This window comes from Salvelinus alpinus, chromosome 1 (genome assembly GCF_045679555.1).
Source record: "Salvelinus alpinus chromosome 1, SLU_Salpinus.1, whole genome shotgun sequence".
NCBI lineage: Eukaryota > Metazoa > Chordata > Actinopteri > Salmoniformes > Salmonidae > Salvelinus > Salvelinus alpinus.
Window position 1 is genome coordinate 73814519 of NC_092086.1, and position 19107 is coordinate 73833625.

General features: G+C 40.6%; 1 protein-coding gene across 1 annotated transcript; it reads left to right on the top strand.

The window, feature by feature from the left end:
• The first annotated feature begins 8601 nt into the window (after positions 1–8601).
• On the top strand, positions 8602–14130 carry LOC139530217 (tripartite motif-containing protein 16-like). Its single transcript, XM_071326427.1, has 6 exons — positions 8602–9293; positions 9531–9611; positions 9799–10032; positions 10325–10484; positions 11756–11917; positions 12002–14130. The coding sequence occupies exons 1-6, from the start codon at positions 8718–8720 to the stop codon at positions 12538–12540; spliced, it is 1752 nt and encodes a 583-aa protein (XP_071182528.1). The 5' UTR covers positions 8602–8717; the 3' UTR covers positions 12541–14130.
• The last annotated feature ends 4977 nt before the right edge of the window (positions 14131–19107 follow it).

The window sequence follows — 19107 nt, forward strand, 5'->3', positions numbered from 1 at the left end:
GTGCCCAGAGTAAACTGCCTGCTGCTCAGTCCCAGAAGCTAAGATATGCATATTATTAGTAGATTTGGATAGAAAACACTCTGAAGTTTCTAAAACTGTTTGAATGATGTCTGTGAGTATAACAGAACTCATATGGCAGGCAAAAACCTGAGAAGAAATCCAACCAAGAAGTGGGAAATCTGAGGTTTGTAGGTTTGCCTATCCAATTTACAGTGTATATGGGGTCATATTGCACTTCCTAAGGCTTCCACTAGATGTCAACAGTCTTTAGAACCTTGTTTGATGCTTCTACTGTGAAGGATGAGGGAATAAGAGCTGATTGAGTCAGGGGTCTGGCAGAGTGCCACGAGCTCACTCAGGTGCGCCTCCGTGAGAGTTAGCTGCGTTCCATCGCATTTCTACAGACAAAGGAATTCTCCGGTTGAAACATTATTGAAGATTTATGTTAAAAACATCCTAAAGATTGATTCTATACATCGTTTGACATGTTTCTACGAACTATAATGGAATTTTTTGACTTTTCGTCTGGCCTGCGCGTCATCAATTTGGATTTTGGAACTAAACGCGCAAACAAAAAGGAGGTATTTGGACATAAATTATGGAAAATTATGGCTTGTTTTGGTCTCTGATTGCTGTATTCAGATTATAGCATGGTGTCCTTTATCCGTAAAGTTCTTTTGAAATCTGACACAGCAGTTGCATTAAGGAGAAGTTTATCTAAAGTTCCATGCATAACGCTTGTATGTTTTATCAATGTTTATTATGAGTATTTCTGTAAATTGATGTGGCTCTCTACAAAATCACCGGATGTTTTCGAGGCAAAACATTAGCAGCATACCACCCTGCATACCACTGCTGGCTTGCTTCTGAAGCTAAGCAGGGTTGGTCCTGGTCAGTCCCTGGATGGGAGACCAGGTGCTGCTGGAAGTGGTGTTGGAGGGCCAGTAGGAGGCACTCTTTCCTCTGGTCTAAACAAAGATCCCAATGCCCCAGGGCAGTGATTGGGGACACTGCTCTGTGTAGGGTGCCGTCTTTCGGATGGGACGTTAAACGGGTGTCCTGACTCTCTGAGGTCATTAAAGATCCCATGGCACTTATCGTAAGAGTAGGGGTGTTAACCCCGGTGTCCTGGCTAAATTCCCAATCTGGCCCTCAACCATCACGGTCACCTAATAATCCCCAGTTTACAATTGGCTCATTCATCCCCCTCCTCTCCCCTGTAACTATTCCCCAGGTCGTTGCTGCAAATGAGAACGTGTTCTCAGTCAACTTACCTGGTAAAATAACGGTAAAATAAATAAAAATAAATAAATAAAAATTACTGAACATAACACGCCAATGTAAACAAAGATTTTTGGATATAAATATGAACTTTATCGAACAAAACATACATGTATTGTGTAACATGAAGTCCTACGAGTGTCATCTGATGAAGATCATCAAAGGTTAGTTATTCATTTTATCTATATTTCTTCTTTTTGTGACTCCTCTCTTTGGCTGGAAAAATGGCTGTGTTTTTCTGTGACTAGGTACTGACCTAACATAATCAGATGGTGTGCTTTCGTCGTAAAGCCTTTTTGAAATCGGACACTGTGGCTGGATTAACAACAAGTTTATCTTTAAAATGGCGTGAAATACTTGTTTGTTTGAGGAATTTTAATTATGAGATTTCTGATGTTTGAATTTGGCGCCCTGCACTTTCACTGGCTGTTGTCAAGTCGATCCCGTTAACGGGATTTCAGCCATAAGAAGTTAAACTCTTAAAGATCTGACCCTTTTTTTCAATTTTCACCTAAAATGACATACCCAATTCTAACTGCCTGTAGCTCAGGACCTGAAGTAAGGATATGCATATTCTTGATACCATTTGAAAGGAAAGACTTTCAAAAAAGGAAAGACTTTCACAAACTGAAGTTTGTGGAAATGTGAAATTAATGTAGGAGAATATAACACATTAGATTTTTGTACCATTTTTGAAATGCAAGAGAAAGGCCATAATGTATTATTCCAGCCCAGGTGCAATTTACATATTGGCCACTAGATGGCAGCAGTGTATGTGCAAAGATTTAGACTGATCCAAGGAACCATTGCATATCTGTTCAAAAGGTTGTATCAAGACTGCCCAAATGTGCCTAATACATTTTCAAGTTCATAATTCTGCACTCTCCTCAAACAATAGCATGGCATTAAATCACTGCAATAGCTACTGTAAACTGGACAGTGCAGCTAGATTAACAAGAATTTAAGCTTTCTGCCCACATCAGATATGTCTATGTCCTGGGAAATGTTCTTGTTACTTACAACCTCATGCTAATCACATTAGCCTACGTTAGCTCAACCGTCCCGCGGGGGGATACCGATCCCGTAGTTAAGGCAAGGTCAGAATAATGCGTATCTGTAGACACTTCCGACACACCCTCATTTTTTTGATCTCCACCCCCAACGAATAGCAGGTGAGTAGCATACTATTCCCATGCTTGATGAAGTTCAAGGTCAGAATAGGTGTAGAAAGTAAAGTGCATAAAATGGGAATTGCGTTCCATTTGCGCGCGCTTAACTTGGGTCGGATTTCCCCGAGTAGTGCTTACACTGGAGAATACTATACTACACACTGTAGCATCCCTTGATCACGTAGTGCTTACTTTATAAGCACTACGTGATCGATTGGACTGCTAGACAGAATGCTCATCTATGCTATGTCGGTACGTCTCCCCTCTGAGGAGAAGTATACTGTATTTATAGAGACTTGAGATCACTGAGCAAGAATGAGAAACCCTGATGTCAGCAGAGGTTGTGGTGAGAGTATTCACCATAAAGGATCTGTAACAGGGAGAAGATGCTACATTTTGTTCCTTTTGAATAATGATTTCATAGTTTTCATGTATTCACTATTATTCTACAATGTAGAAATCTAGTACAAATCTAGAAAAACCCTTGAATGACTAGGTGTGTATGTAGCATATATTTTATGTATGTACTGTATGTAGCATATATTGTCATGTGAATGCTGTACAGTATATATTTTTTATACATTTTTTATTTAACCTTTATTTAACTAGGCAAGTCAGTTAAGAACAAATTCTTATTTACAATGATGGCCTACCAGAAGGCAAAAGGCCTCCTGCGGGGACGGGGGCTGGGATTAAAAATAAAAAAATAAAATATAGGACAAACACACATCACGCCAAGTTTTTTACCTTTTATTTAAGTAGGCAAGTCAATTAAGAACAAATTCTTATTTACAATGACGGCCTACCCCGGCCAAACCTGGATGACGCTGGGCCAATGGTGCGCCGCCCGATTGGATTCCCAATCACTGCCAGATATGATACAGCCTGGATTCAAACCAGGGACTGCAGTGACACCTCTTGCAATGAGATGCAGTGGCTTAGAAAGCTGCGCCACTCGGGAGCCAAAGAGAGAGACAAAAGAGACAACACAACGCTACATAAAGAGAGACCTACAGTAAGACAACAGCATAGCATGGCAGCAACACATGACAACACAGCATGATAGCAACACAACATGGCATCAGCACAACATGGTAGCAGCACAAAACATGGTACAAACATTATTGGGCACACAACAGCACAAAGGGCAAAAAGGTAGAGACAACAATACATCACGTGAAGCAGCCACAACTGTCAAGTGTCCATGATTGAGTCTTTGAATGAAGAGATTGAGATAAAACTGTCCAGTTTGAGTTTGTTGCAGCTCGTTCCAGTCGCTAGCTGCAGCGAACTGAAAAGACGAGCGACCCAGGGAATTGTGTGCTTTGGGGACCTTTAAAAGAATGTGACTGGCAGAACGGGTGTTGTATGTGGAGGATGGGGGCTGCAGTAGATATCTCAGATAGGGGGGAGTGAGGCCTAAGAGGGTTTTATATATGTAATAGGACCATGTATGTAAGATATATGTATATCTAACTCTAACAAAAAAGCTGTAAAAACAAAAACAGCTATTTTTGTCCTCCGAAGAGAGATGGGTTAATGATAATAAAATAATAAAAAAATATATCATGTTCTTTTTGACCAGACAGCATTAGATAGATGGGCTACACATACAGAGACAGAGGGGCGTTGTTTCACTCGCTCGGATGCTTTCTCCGGTGAGGTATTATTCAGCCTCTTGCGAATTGACGGAAGATTATGAAACACAGAGACCAAATATATTTTTTTATTTTTTTATTCGTCAATATTTTGGGTAAGTCTGGCTTCCCTTGGCATCCATGAATACATGCCACTAGTCGGGGGCCCCCCAAATAACATATGATAGCACAATGTAAAATTGCATATACATACACACATGCATATATACTGTACATATGCACATACAGTGCATTCGTAAAGTATTCATATCCCTTGAATTTTTGCAACCTTATTCTAAAATTTATTAAATAGATTTTAATCTACCAACAATACCCCATAATAACAAAGCAAAAGTTTTTTTGACATATTTGCTAATTTATTAAAAATAAAAATGGAAAAATCACATTTACATAAGTATTCAGACCCTTTACTCAGTACTTTGTTGAAGCACCTTTGGCAGCATTTACAGCCTCGAGTCGTCTTGGGTCGTCTCACTACAAGCTTGGCACACCTGTATTTGGGAGTTTCTTCCATTCTTCTCTGCAGATCCTCTCAAGCTCTGTCAGGTTTTTGGGGAGCGTTGCTGCATAGCTATTTTCAGGTCTCTTCAGAGCTGTTCGATTGGGTTCAAGTCTGGGATCTGGCCACTCCTGCATTGTCTTGGCTGTGTGCTTAAGGTTGTTGTCCTGTTGGAAGGTGAACCTTTGCCCCAGTCTGAGGTCCTGAGCACTCTGGAGCAGGTTTTCATTAAGGATCTTTGCCTCGATCCTGACTAGTCTCCCAGTCCCTGCCGCAGAAAACATCCCCCACAGCATGATGCTGCCACCACCATGCTTCACCGTAGGAATGGTGCCAGGTTTCCTCCAGATGTAACGCTTGGCATTCAGGCCAAAGAGTTCAATCTTGGTTTCTTCAGACCAGAGAATCTTGTTTCTCATGGTCTGGGAGCCAAAAGTGTGCAAAGCTGTCATCAAGGCAAAGGGTGGCTACTTTGAAGAATCTAAAATTTAAAATATATTTTGATTTGTTTAACACTTTTTTGGTTACTACATGATTCCATATTTCATAGTTTTCATGTCTTCACTATTATTCTACAATGTATAAAATAGTAAAAATAAAGAAAAACCCTTGAATGAGTAGGTGTGTCCAAACTTTTGACTGGTACTGTACATACATTACATTTTACTCTGGTATGTAGTGTTTTCAATAATACGATTACTGATCATAAACTCCTTAATCCCACCTATCACCGTAGACCACCCTAATCTGGTTTCCATGTGCCATACTGTGCTGTGATGTTTTACATTCATTTTTAACCTTTTTAATCGCATTATATCCACAGATTGTCAGAAAAAGATGAAAACCTTTAAAACCTATTATACTATTGTTGATGGATTGACTATGGCTTTCCAAATCGCCAGACAAGGCTATTTGTAAGATACATTTTAAATGAATGTTGGGATTTTTTTGCCATTCCTGAACCTGTGACAAGAAACAAGCTACATAGGGGCTATACCGGAATAAATGATCTAATGATTCTGTCTCTTCGCAGCAAAATCTGCAGAGTTTAGATTGTTATTTGCCCCATATATATAGCATTCTGCTGGTGGCAAGAATTTTGTATAATAATTTAAATTGGAAAAACTTGACGTGTTGAATAAAGTGTTGTTTTTTGTAACAGTTCTTATACACTTCATGACCAAAAGTATGTGGACACCTGCTCGTCGAACATCTCATTCCAATATCATGGGCATTAATATGGAGTTGGTCCCGCTTTTGCTGCTATAACAGCCTCCACTCTTCTGGGAAGGCTTTCCACTACATGCTGGAACATTGCTGCGGGGACTTGCTTCCATTCAGCCACAAGAGCATTAGTGAGGTTGGGCACTCATGTTGGGTGACAAAAAACTGCAGTACAAGCAGCTCATTTTATAGACACAAGACGCAACACCGACCAATCCAAAGTCATCTCTCGGCATGTCCAGCCCACTCATTATCTCAACCAATCATGGCTAGCGTGAAGGTTGCTTACTTTTTCTGGGGCTAAACCAACTAGGCTCATCATTTAACCATTTTATTTGTATTTACTGATGACATACAAGTTTGATATTAAGGCACATGAAAGTTCACATGTTTGAGAAAGCATTTCTGCCCCAAAAAATGCATTTTGATAAAAAATATTTCTTTACGTTCAAAAGACTCTCTGTGAAGTCGTGACTTGCGACATACGCCTAGATCTATCTTACCTTATGATCGCTGGAGACATGTAAAACCAATCATATGACAGCCACAGTAAGTTATACCCACATACATTTATAACTGTCATTGCCTTTAGTGTTAATTTCCTTACATTTTGCATCATTCCATTACATAATTAGTTTATCTTTCTTTCCTCTGTCACATTCGTGTGGTTGTTCCTGAGGATCGCTAGTAATAGTGGATCATATTAGGCTAAAATTTTACAAGTTGTGCAAAAAATTGGGACATGTGGCCTATTTTGAATCATTATGGAACACAGACCATACCAGGAATACCCATGTAAGAATGCTGTTCATCGACTACAGCTCAGCATTTAACACCATAGTACCCTCCAAACTCGTCATTAAGCTCGAGGCCCGGGATCTCGACCCCACCCTGTGCAACTGTGTCCTGGACTTCCTGACGGGCCGCCCTCAGGTGGTGAGGGTAGGAAACAACATCTCCAACCCGCTGATCCTCAACACTGGGGCCCCACAAGGGTGCGTTCTCAGCCCTCTCCTGTACTCCCTGTTCACCCATGACTGCGTGGCCATGCACGCCTCCAACTCAACCATCAAGTTTCCAGATGACACTAGAGTGGTAGGCTTGATTACCTACAGGGAAGAGGTGAGTGCCCTCAGAGTGTGTTGTCAGGAAAATAACCTCACACTCAATGTCAACAAAACAAAGGAGATGATCATGGACTTCAGGAAACAGCAGAGGGAGCAGCCCCCTATCCACATTGACAGAACAGTAGTGAAGAAGGTGGAAAATTTTAAGTTCCTCGGCGTACACATCACGGACAAACTGAAATGGTCCACCCACACAGACAGCATGGTGTAGAAGGCGCAGCAGCGCCTCTTCAACCTCAGGAGGCTGAAGAAATTTGGCTTGTCACCAAAATCACTCACAAACGTTTACAGATGCAGAATCAAGAGCATCCTGTCGGGCTGTATCACTGCCTGGTACAGCAACTGCTCCACCCTAAACCGTAAGGCTTTCCAGAGGGTAGTGAGGTCTACACAACGCATCACCGGGGGGCAAACTACCTGCCCTCCAGGACACCTACACCACCCGATGTCACAGGAAGGCCAAAAAGATCATCAGGGACAACAACCACCCACGCCACTGCCTGTTCACCACGCTATCATCCAGAAGGCGAGGTCAGTACAGGTGCATCAAAGCTGGGACAGAGAGACTGAAAAACAGCTTCTATCTCAAGGCCATCAGACTGTTAAACAGCCATCACTAACATTGAGTGGCTGCTGCCAACATACTGACTCAAATCTCTAGCCACTTTATTAATAAAAAATTGGATGTAATAAATGCATCACTAGCCACTTTAAACAATGACACTTTATATAATGTTTACATACCCTACATTACTCATCTCATATGTATGTACTGTACTCTATACCATCTACTGCATCTTGCCTATGCCGTTCGGCCATCGCTCATCCAAATATGTATATTTACATATTCTTATTCATTCCTTTACACTTGTGTGTATAAGGTAGTTGTGAAATTCTTGGATTATTTGTTAGATATTACTGCATGATCGGAACTAGAAGCACAAGCATTTCGCTACACTCGCATTAACATCTGCTAACCATGTGTACGTGACAAGTAAAATTTAACTTGATACCTAGCAGTTTAAACCTGGAGCCTTGCGCACGGTTCACAACAACTAGACCGTTGTCATTACAGTTCCATGATTAATGAGTATTATTAGGGTAGATTTATAGGACTACTGTTCAACCCCTATTGTACACTTTTTTTCACCTTCCAATATATCATGGATTTAAAAATTTAATACGGCAACTTTCAGGATGAATAACATTGAAAGACATGTATTTAGCGTGCAAGCGACCTCACCTGCAAAGCCCATTCAGCACCTGCATAAGGTAAGTCTGAATACTAACTACTGAGAATTGTGTCGGAAAGGCGTGCGCAGGAAAGGCGTACTTTCCTAAGTCTGAACGGGCCCTACATGATCGAGGGATACTACAGTGTTTAGTATAGTATTCTACAACATTCTAAATTAAGTACTACACACGATCTAGGGATACTACAGTGTGGAGTACAGGTTTTTACAGTATACTACCATTTAATATAGTTTACTACAGAATTCTAAAGTACTATACTATTCTATAGTAAAGTGTAATATCTTTTTATGTGGGCGCCCCTGCACTGGCTGAGGAGAAGATATTCACTATCAAAGAAAATAGCCCCTCATATAACTATATAGAATCCATCCAACGCCACACCCCTTGCAGGTACAGAGTACACACACAATAAATTCTCATTTCTATAACCATAAACACTTCTAGAGAAACGTTAGTGAACTCTGATACTCTGCTGCACTCCATCTGTTAGTGTGTCAGCACCAAAATGGCAACATCCATGGATTCGATCAGTTGTTCGATCTGCCTGGATCCACTGAAGGATCCTGTGGCTATCCCCTGTGGACACAGCTACTGTATGGGTTGTATTAAGGATTACTGGGATCAGGATTACCAGAAGGGTGTCTACAGCTGCCCGCAGTGCAGACAGACTTTCATTCCAAGGCCTGTTCTAAACACGAACACTCTGCTGGCTGAATTGGTGGAGAGTCTGAAGAAGACAGGACTTCAAGCTGCTCCTCTTGCTCACTGTTATGCTGGACCTGGAGATGTGGAGTGTGACGTCTGCACTGGGAGAAAACTCAAAGCCGTCAAGTCCTGTCTGGAGTGTCTGGCCTCTTACTGTGAGACTCACCTTCAACCTCACTACGAATCGCCGACATTTAAGAAGCACAAGCTGGTCAAAGCCTCCACACAACTACAGGAGAAGATTTGCTCTCGTCATGACAAGCTGCTGGAAATGTACTGCCGTACCGATCAGCAAGTTATCTGTTACCTCTGTATGATAGGTGATCATAAAGGCCACGATACAGTGTCAGCTGAATCAGAAAGGGCTGAGAGACAGGTAAGGACATAAACTGTATTGTTTACAGAATACTTGAGCAATTAACAAGTAATTGTATGCATGGCAGTAGTATTTGATTTCAAAATGTATTTTTATGGAAACGTTAGTTACACTAACGTGCGTGTGCACGCATACACACCTCCATATGGTACGGACATTGACTTATAAAGTTTGACGTAGACAAACACTTTTACAAATGATCTATGGAATGACAATGGAAGATTTGTTTCTATACAGAGGCAGAAGGGGGAGAAACAGAGAATCCAGAAGTTAGAGAAAGAGATGCAGGAGGTGAGACGTTCTGTGAAGTCACTGAAGGTGAGTTTTGACCATATACATTTATTCACTTAGCAGTGAGTGACTTACTCATCGTAAACTATACTGCAGAGCCAGTGAGAACCCCAGTGAACCCTACTGTGGGGAACCTGCTTATCTGGTGTCCCGGTGAGAACTGAGTGACTGGGCTGGTTCAAATGGAACCCCTCCTCTCTCTGTGTCTTAACAGCGGTCCGCACAGGCAGCAGTAGAGGAGAGTGAGAAGATCTTTTCTGAGCTAATCTGCACCTTTGAGAGAAGGTGTTCTGAGGTGAAGGAGCTGATCAAAGCCCAGGAGAAGGCAGCAGTGAGTCAGGCTGAAGGACTTCTGAAGCAACTGGAGCAGGAGATCGCCAAGCTGAGGAGGAGAGACGCTGAGCTGGAGCAGCTTTCACACACAGAGGATCACATTCATTTCCTCCAGGTGACATCACTGGTTTCGCTCTCCACAGCAGCAGGTGTCAGTCACTGCAGAAAGTGATCGTTTCAGCCGTTCCCAATTTGATCCCCTTCCCATTGGTCCTACTCCTAACCCTTCAATGTTTGCAAGATCTGTACAGTGGAAGCTTCACCACTACACTGCTTAGACCTATACATGCCCTTCAGGAATGCTAACATCAAGGGGTTAGGGCCAATGGGGAGGGATAGGGAGTGATTTGGGAACGGCTGAGAGTCTTTCTCAACAATAATCTGTTCCCCGTTTCCTCACTCTGTAGACTTTGCAGTCCCTCTGCGTCCCTCCTGGATCTGAGGCCTTACTGAGCATCACTGTCAACCAACATGTCTCTTTTGAGGATGTGAAGAAATCAGTGTCTGAGCTGAAAAATCAAATAGAAGTTATCTGCTCTGGGGAAATTGCCTTGATCTCTGCAAAAAGTAGGTCTAGGTCTTTTTTGAAGGACATTGCTAGAAATGAAATGTGCTTCATCCTATCGGAGTTAATCTCACTGACATAGTGATTTCATTAGGTGATCTAATTTGAACATAGTTGAATGTTTATACTCAGTGAAGAACCACTCTCAAGCTGGGATTCAATGCACGGTACATTATAGCGCAGCACACTATAACATACTTTTAAAGGTCATTTACACTTGAGCTGACATTTACCATGAATGCAAGCTCTGCGAACGTCGGGAAAAATGCCTTTAAAAGGCCTATTGTCTGCTTGGTTGTTCCATGAAAAGAGCGCCTTTTGCATCTCTTTGATATTTTAAATAGAAATTGTGCACCATTATTGCATTTTAAAAGCTATTTATATTAAATGAATTGCCCTTTAGTATAGACAACATGGAGAATTCAATAAATCTGAATTTAGTGTGCATAAAAATGTTAACCCACTTTAAACCCACTTAACCCCAAAATGTCTCCAAGTTTTCACCATCGTTGTAAAGCCCTCGCTTTTTTGTTGCTTTGACAAAGTCATTTCTGAAGATTATTAATAATTTCATGTGATTAGTGATTCATTTAAAAGTTTGTCCCTAATTTTAAGGTCAACCTGGTTATGTGAACTGAACTCTCAATTTAATATGGCGAAACTATTCCTTAAAAAAAAAAAAAAGTAAAAACAAACAATTAACATCTAATGGTCAAATCATTGTGTAAAGCAGGTGAGCTGGGTCTACTCTTTTTGGCCATTTTCTGGTGGTTTTGTGGTGGAAAATGGAGCAGGTCGAATATAACACTAAAACCTTTTACCCATAGATAACAGGCTTGAAATATTTTAACAATTTAAATGTATTTGTGGAGCTTGCATTCAAATGCCACTCCCTGTTGCTCACAACAAGCTTCCTTTCCCCCTTTCACAACAGGATTTATTGCTGATTTAAGATGACATCGTCAAACCTGTTACTTCATTTGGCACTTAATAGGCACTTAGTATAGTAAAAAAAAGGACATGGGAAAATGTGTTTTTGATGAAGTTGAACATATGCTCTTTATGACAGAATGTTAAAATTAGGTGAAATCAAAAGGTTTTTTGACAAAGTTACACTTCTCAAAAGGCACCCAATTGGTAGAATCCCCCTACTGTATAGTGCCTTGTGCCTTACATTGAACCCCAGCCTTAGTTTCTTGACCCGTTAACTTCCTGTATGTTTATGTAATGATCAGTGTGGACCAGTGATATTTGATGTTCTTTATCTCCATAGTGACAAAAGTCAAAATTTTTCCACCCGTTGAGCCCTGTTGTCTCACGTCATTCAGCACGCCTCAGTCTGAACTGTTAGTCGGTGAACTAGCGTCATGTAGAAATGATGCCACCTTTCAGAAGATAAGGCCTGAACCCAAGACCAGAGAAGAGTTCTTGGAATGTGAGTGTGCATGCATGTGCGTAAACACACACACACACACACACACACACACAACCTTTCACCTGTTTTTTTCTTTGTCCTCAGATTCCTGCCAGCTCACATTGGATCCCAACACCGCTAATAACTGGCTGTGTCTGTCAGAGGGGAATAGGAAGGTGACGTGGAGTCCATGGAGTAATAAGGCCCAGCCTTATCCTGACCATCCAGACAGATTTTCCTCCTATGAACAAGTCCTATGTAGAGAGGGTCTGTCTGGAACCTGCTACTGGGAGGTAGAGTGGAGCGCATTCAAGGCTTATATAGCCATCTCATATAAAGGGATTGGCAGAATAGGACGTGGTGATGAGTGTTGGTTTGGAGGCAATGATCAGTCCTGGAGTTTGGTGTGTTGTTCTATCCTTGGCTGTTATTTCTACCACAAAAACAAACGGACTGCCATACATGTACCCCGCTCTTCCAGAATAGTAGGAGTGTACCTGGACCACAGGGCAGGAACTCTGTCCTTCTACAGCGTCTCTGACACAATGACCCTCCTCCACAGAGTCCAGACCACATTTAATCAGCCCCTCTATCCTGGGTTCTGGATTTATGCTGGATCATCTGTAAAGATACTGAACCAGTGATTGACTTTGTTTAAAATACAGGCATGCTACTGTATATGACATTTACATTTAAGTCATTTAGCAGACGCTCTTATCCAGAGTGACTTACAAATTGGTGCATTCACCTTATGACATGTTCAACTATCCATGTTGCAAGATTTTAGCATTTTTTAAAGATTTGATCACTCTTCACAATGTCAGCGCATAGTTCTGATATCTACCATAATAATCCACACTAATCATGGGACTGTGGTGACAATGGTCCAGTCCTCGAGAACCGTTCTCCAGGTTTAAACTGCTACGTATGGTTTGCGTTCTATAATGATTCAAATAGGCTACATGTCCCAAATGATTGAACAACTTGTAATACGTTAGCCTTAGATGATGCACTATTGCTAGCGATCCTCAGGAACAACCACACGAATGTGACAGAGGAAAGAAAGTTAAACTAACAATGTAATGGAATGATTCAAAATGTAAGGAAATGAACACTAACGTCAATGACAGTTATAAATTTATGTGGGTCTAACTGAGGAGACGTCCTATAGTGGCTAATATTTAACACGATTCAAATTGTAAAGAATACTGTGAAAAGTCCGGGCATATTATTAAAAGAGTCTAGAAATCCTAAATCAACTGATTTGGCGCTGTAGTGTCATTTGCACATGGCTACAGAAGGCTATAGCTCGGGTCTCCAAATTTCATCCCGTTATTAGGCCAGCATTTCATAAATGTCACTGTGGAAAAGGTGATTTGTTGATATGCTTCAGTTTGCTGCCATATGACTGGTTTCACATTTGTCTCCAGGGATCATAAGGTCAAATAAAACAATTGTTATTGATGTTCACAATTCCCTTATCCAAACCACTTACCCACTTACCTAGCTCTTTATCAATAGCTCCTATCAATTTGTAAATTACAGAGAATGGAGAAGGGTGTTATTTCTATCAGAAAACAAATAAATGAGATGTTCCACTTGGAACTGACAGGTTGCTCAACCTTATTCATAATTTCATCACGCGTAAAGGTGGTGGAATTATGAGGGCATTAAGTCAATTCATCTGTAGACACACCACCGCCACACCTTTATTTTTTTTAATCTCCACCCCAAACGAATAGCGGGTGAATGGCATGCTATTCTCATGCTTAAGTTCAAGGTCCGTATACGCGTAGAGAGAAAAGTGCATAAAAAGGGAATTAATTTCCCTTTACACCACTTAACTTGGGTAGGAATTCCCCCTTGGTCAATAGAATCCTATTGACTCTTGGAACTATGACGACCCAGTCCTATGGTTCCAGTTTACTATGGAACTAATCCTGACTATCACAGACATGATGGATTTTCACTGAGGTCTAGCTTAGATTTCACGTTTTATTTCAGTCTAAAAAAATACTTCTTGAGAATTGATTACATTGTTGATTATGATATTTTGGTTTTAGACAAACAGAAAAATAGACATACAGAGGGATGAGTTTCTACACAAAAATAGCTTGTTGTGTGTGTGTGTGTGTGTGTGTGTGTTAGTTGAACAAGTATTGCTGTTCTTTTTTTGTGACCAAATCTGTATTCATTTTTTTTTATTGGAGGGGGGACTACATACACAATACAGAAATTCAGTCCGGATGCAAATGCATTTGCATTGTTTTTAATAATACCTTTAATGGTGTCCCATAAAGTCAAAGGATGATAGACTGAGTTTTTGTTAATCATTATGAATTCATTCAAATCAGTTTTAAATTGGCCACAGAAATTAGGATTTTGTAGTAAGGAAACATTAAAGTGCCATCTTGTGGCCCTTCTAGCAGATTCTGAAATGTGTATCTGTCAGTAGTAAGCATGATGATCACAAGGGAGGAGAGGGGCTGGGGAAGGGGAAAGGGGGGGGGGATCGCCGCGCTGCGCCACCGTCCTGTTCGAATGCGCACAACAGAACAAGGTGAGTCTAAAAATGTCTTGTATGCTGCTGCATATATGATGTTATATGACAGGGAGATAAATTTGAAGTCGGAAGTTAACATACACTTAGGTTGGAGTCATTAAAACTTGTTTTTCAACCACTTTTTCAAAACTATAGTTTTGGCAAGTCGGTTAGGACATCTACTTTGTGCATGACACAAGTAATTTTTCCAACAATTGTTTACAGACAGATTATTTCACTGTATCACAATTCCAGTGGGTCAGAAGTTTACATACACTAAGTTGACTGTGCCTTTAAACAGCTTGGAAAATTAGCTACCTTCAAACCCAGTGCCTCTTTACATGACATCATAGGAAAATCAAAAGAAATCAGCCAAAACCTCAGAAAAAATTATAGACCTCCACAAGTCTGGTTCATCATTGGGAGCAACTTCCAAAACGCCTGAAGGTACCATGTTCATCTGTACAAACAATAGTACGCAAGTATAAACACCATGGGACGACGCAGCCGTCATACCGCTCAGGAAGGAGACGCGTTCTGTCTCCTAGAGATGAACGTACTTTGGTGCGAAAGGTGCAAATCAATCCCAGAACAACAGCATGGTACCTTGTGAAGATGCTGGAGGAAACAGGTACAAAAATATCTATATGCATCAGTAAAACGAGTCCTATATCGACATAACCTGAAAGGCTGCTCAGCAAGGAAGAAGCCACCGCTCCAAAACCGCCATAAAAAAGCAAGACTACGATTTGCAACTGCACATGGGGACAAAGATTGTACTTTTTGGAGAAATGTCCTCTGGTCTGATGACACAAAAATAGAACAGTTTTGTCACAATGACCAGCGTTATGTTTGGAGGAAAAAGGGGGAGGCTTGCAAGCCAAAGAACACCATCCAAACCGTGAAGCACGGGGATGGCAGCATCATGTTGTGGGGGTGCTTTGCTGCAGGAGGGACTAGTGCAATACACAAAATATGAGAAGGCAAATTATGTGGATATATTGAAGCAACATCTCAAGACATCAGTCAGGAAGTTAAAGCTTGGTCGCAAATGGGTCTTCCCAATGGACAATGACCCCAAGCATACTTCCAAAGTTGTGGCAAAATGGCTTAAGGACAACAAAGTCAAGGTATTGGAGTGGCCATCACAAAGCCCTGACCTCAATCCTATAGAACATTTGTGGGAAGAACGGAAAAAGCGTGTGCGAGCAAGGAGGACTACAAACCTGACTCAGTTACACCAGCTCTGTCAGGAGGAATGGGCCAAAATTCACCCAACTTATTGTGGGAAGCTTGTGGAAGGCTACCTGAAATGTTTGACCCAAGTTAAACCTATTTAAAGGCAATGCTACCAAATACTAATTGAGTGTATGTAAACTTCTGACCCACTGGGAATGTGATGAAAGAAATAAAAGCTGAAATAAATCATTCTCTCTACTATTATTCTGACATTTTACATTCTTAAAATAAAGTGGTGATCCTAACTGACCTAAAACAGGGAATTTTTACTAGGACTAAATGTCAGGAATTGTGAAAAACTGAGTTTAAATGTATTTGGCTAAGGTGTATGTAAACTTCCAACTTCAACTGTACATAGTGGGATCATGATGCTTGTCCTGGGTCATGTTCATGAGGCACTAAACAGAATAAATGTATTTTTAAACTTGCAATTTTACTTTTAAGTTGAGAGAATTCTCAAAATGGGGGAATGTGATAGAAAAATGACATTTACCTGGTTTGTTTGATATTAATAGTCAGCAATTAATACTTAACAAACAGGACATTTCTGTTCTGTTTAATTCTTTGTTTTCATGGGCTCCACTCCAGTTCCCTGCAGCTAATCTGGGCGTACCCGTCACCAGAGATGGCTTGAGCTGACAAATTAGTTAAATACTGCATCACATAGATAATGTGTTTTACTAGAGATAGTTTAGGAGTATAACAATCCCTCATTGTCTCAAAAGCATCCTTGCATCTGTGAAACTAAACCAGAGTAGGGTTAAGACAACAACCCGCGTGCAGATAACAACAAGTTGAACCCAGAGTGGTTTATGATGCTCCTTGGTCTGCATGAGGGGTTTGAACCAACCATGACTTAACATAGAAATGACCAAATCTCTCTCAGTATTGAATCTTCACGACACTGGTCACCAGCCTCCAAAACACAACAAATACTGGTCACCAGTGTCCAAAACACAACAAAGGCAGGTCACCAGTGTCCAAAACACAATGAAGGCAGGTCATCAGTGTCTAAAACACAATGAAGGCAGGTCACCAGTGTCTAAAACACAATGAAGGCAGGTCACCAGGGCATGCTTGTTTATGCAGTTTTTTTCAGCATCAGTAAGTGAGGCTGAAGGACTCCAGGAGCGACTGGAAAAGGAAATAGCTGAGCTAAAGGAGCAGAGGCACTGAGCTGGAGCAGCTCTCACACACAGAGGATCACATCCATGTCCTTCAGGTGACATAAAATAGCTCTCTGTTCACAGCAGCAGGTATCACTGCTGAAAGTGACAATAATATTTTCCCACACTTTCTTACGTTACAGCCTTATTCTAAAATAGATTTTTTTTTAAATCCTCATCAATCTAAACACAATACGCCATAATGACAAAGCAAAAACTGTTTATTTTTTTTGCAAATTTATAAAAAAATTAAAACGGAAATATCACATTTACATAAGTATTCAGATCTTTTAAATCGGTACTTTGTTGAATCACCTTTGGCAGCGATTACAGCCTTGAGTCTTCTTTGGTATGACGCTACAAGTTTGGCACACCCGCATTTCTGGGGCTCTCGAGTGCCACAAATCAAATCTCATTTTATTGGTCACATACACATGGTTAGCAGATGTTACAGTGAGCGTAGCGAAATGCTTGTGCTTCTAGTTCCGACAGTGCAGCAATATCTAACATGTAATCTAACAATTCCCCAACAACTACAGTAATATATAACAAGTAATCTAACAATTCCCCAACAACTACCTAATACAGACAAATCTAAAGGGGTGAATGAGAATATGTACATATAAGTATATGGATGAGCCATGACCGAGCGGCACAGGCAAGGTGCAGTAGATGGTATAAAATACAGTATATACATGTGATATGAGTAATGTAAGATATGTAAACATTATTAAAGTGGCATTATTTCAAGTGTTAGGTTCTAATTTTAGGAGTAAATGACTCCACGGACACTAGGAAAGCTTAACCAACTTTAATTCTTCCCAAAGGGTCGATACAGCTGCATTCAGACAAACGACATTTCACACAAGCACTGATATTTAACCCTTTCTCCTAGGTTGAGTCTCTTCCACAACTGAACAGACCATTGTATCTCTGTGGGGACCTTAAACAGAATGTGACTGGCAGAACAGGTGTTGTATGTGGAGGATGAGGGCTGCAGTAGATATCTCAGATGGGGGGAGTGAGGCCTAAGAGGATTTTATAAATAAGCATCAATTATGAAATATGATATAGGTGGGAAAAGGGTACTGTTTTTCATTCATAGCAGCCATTGATTCATTTCATGTATTAAATTCATGCTGGATCATTACCATGAAAAGGAAGTGATAGTAAACTTACTTATCAAAATGTGAAAATTTTATTAAATAATGATTTTTGACATTGCGTATACTTTGAATAAATACATAAAAGATAAACATTAACATTTTCCTGTCAACCAGTTGCTACATATCACATTGAACGATAAAGGCACTCATGTAGAATGTCAAATGTAATATCATGAACAAAAATAGCTCAATGCTTATTCATCTTCCAAAGAATCGAATGCAACTAGATGTACGTACCTCAGTCAGTCAGTTAGAAGCTAACCTCTCCCGCCTGTTGATATGCTGCAGATCCAGTGAGGGGGATGGAATACAACAACCTGTATGAAACCTGAGAGGGAGGGATCCACTAGCAGCGCTTTAAATAATCACCCATTTACTCTGCAGTTGCCAAGGTACCGTTACTACAGCGAAGTAGGCTGTCCACTGACCCTGTCACATCTTCCACTCCTTTCAGGAAACCATGAATTGGGATCATAGTGGTAGAATCTCAATATTCTCTTGATTCCTCGCGTCCTCTCTCCTTGCCTCCAATGCAGTTTGAGGCTAGGAAAGAGAATGTGAGGAATCAAGGTAATACTATTGAGATGCATCCATGGTGGTAGAATAGAATCAAACATTGAACAGTGCATGCGTTTACCTTTGATGGCCTGATTAGGTAATGCCTACTCAATGGGTTACATCAGATGTGAATGGTGTTCATCAGGTGTTTCCACATTGAGTTCAAACCACGTTCATACATCATTAATATCAATAATAAAGTGGGCTTGTTCTGATTAACTAATAGTTCACCTGGGGTCGAGGAAACAAAATATCCAGATGGTGTTAAAAGTATGTGTGTGAATCTTAAATTGTACTATTTTACCTATATAGTACACTACTTGTGACCAGTCCTATAGGCCCTGGTCAAAAGTTGTGCACTATAAAAGGGAGTAGTGCACATTTGGGATGAACACATGGGTGCTGTGGTACCAGAATATATGTTCTTGAGTGATTTTATATTTAGATAACTGAGTATAGTTTCTGTGTAGCCATTTCATATCTTCTACATTATATAAAATATGAGATAAAAACATCCTAACTGTTAGGGTGAGGAGTTGC

Excerpts from the sequence above, each read along its gene's own strand:
- LOC139530217 (XM_071326427.1), top strand. The coding sequence starts at position 8,718 with ATGGCAACATCCATGGATTCGATCAGTTGTTCGATCTGCCTGGATCCA. Across the intron at positions 9,294-9,530 it reads CAGAAAGGGCTGAGAGACAG|AGGCAGAAGGGGGAGAAACA; the intron begins GTAAGGACATAA and ends GTTTCTATACAG. Across the intron at positions 10,485-11,755 it reads TGCCTTGATCTCTGCAAAAA|TGACAAAAGTCAAAATTTTT; the intron begins GTAGGTCTAGGT and ends TTATCTCCATAG.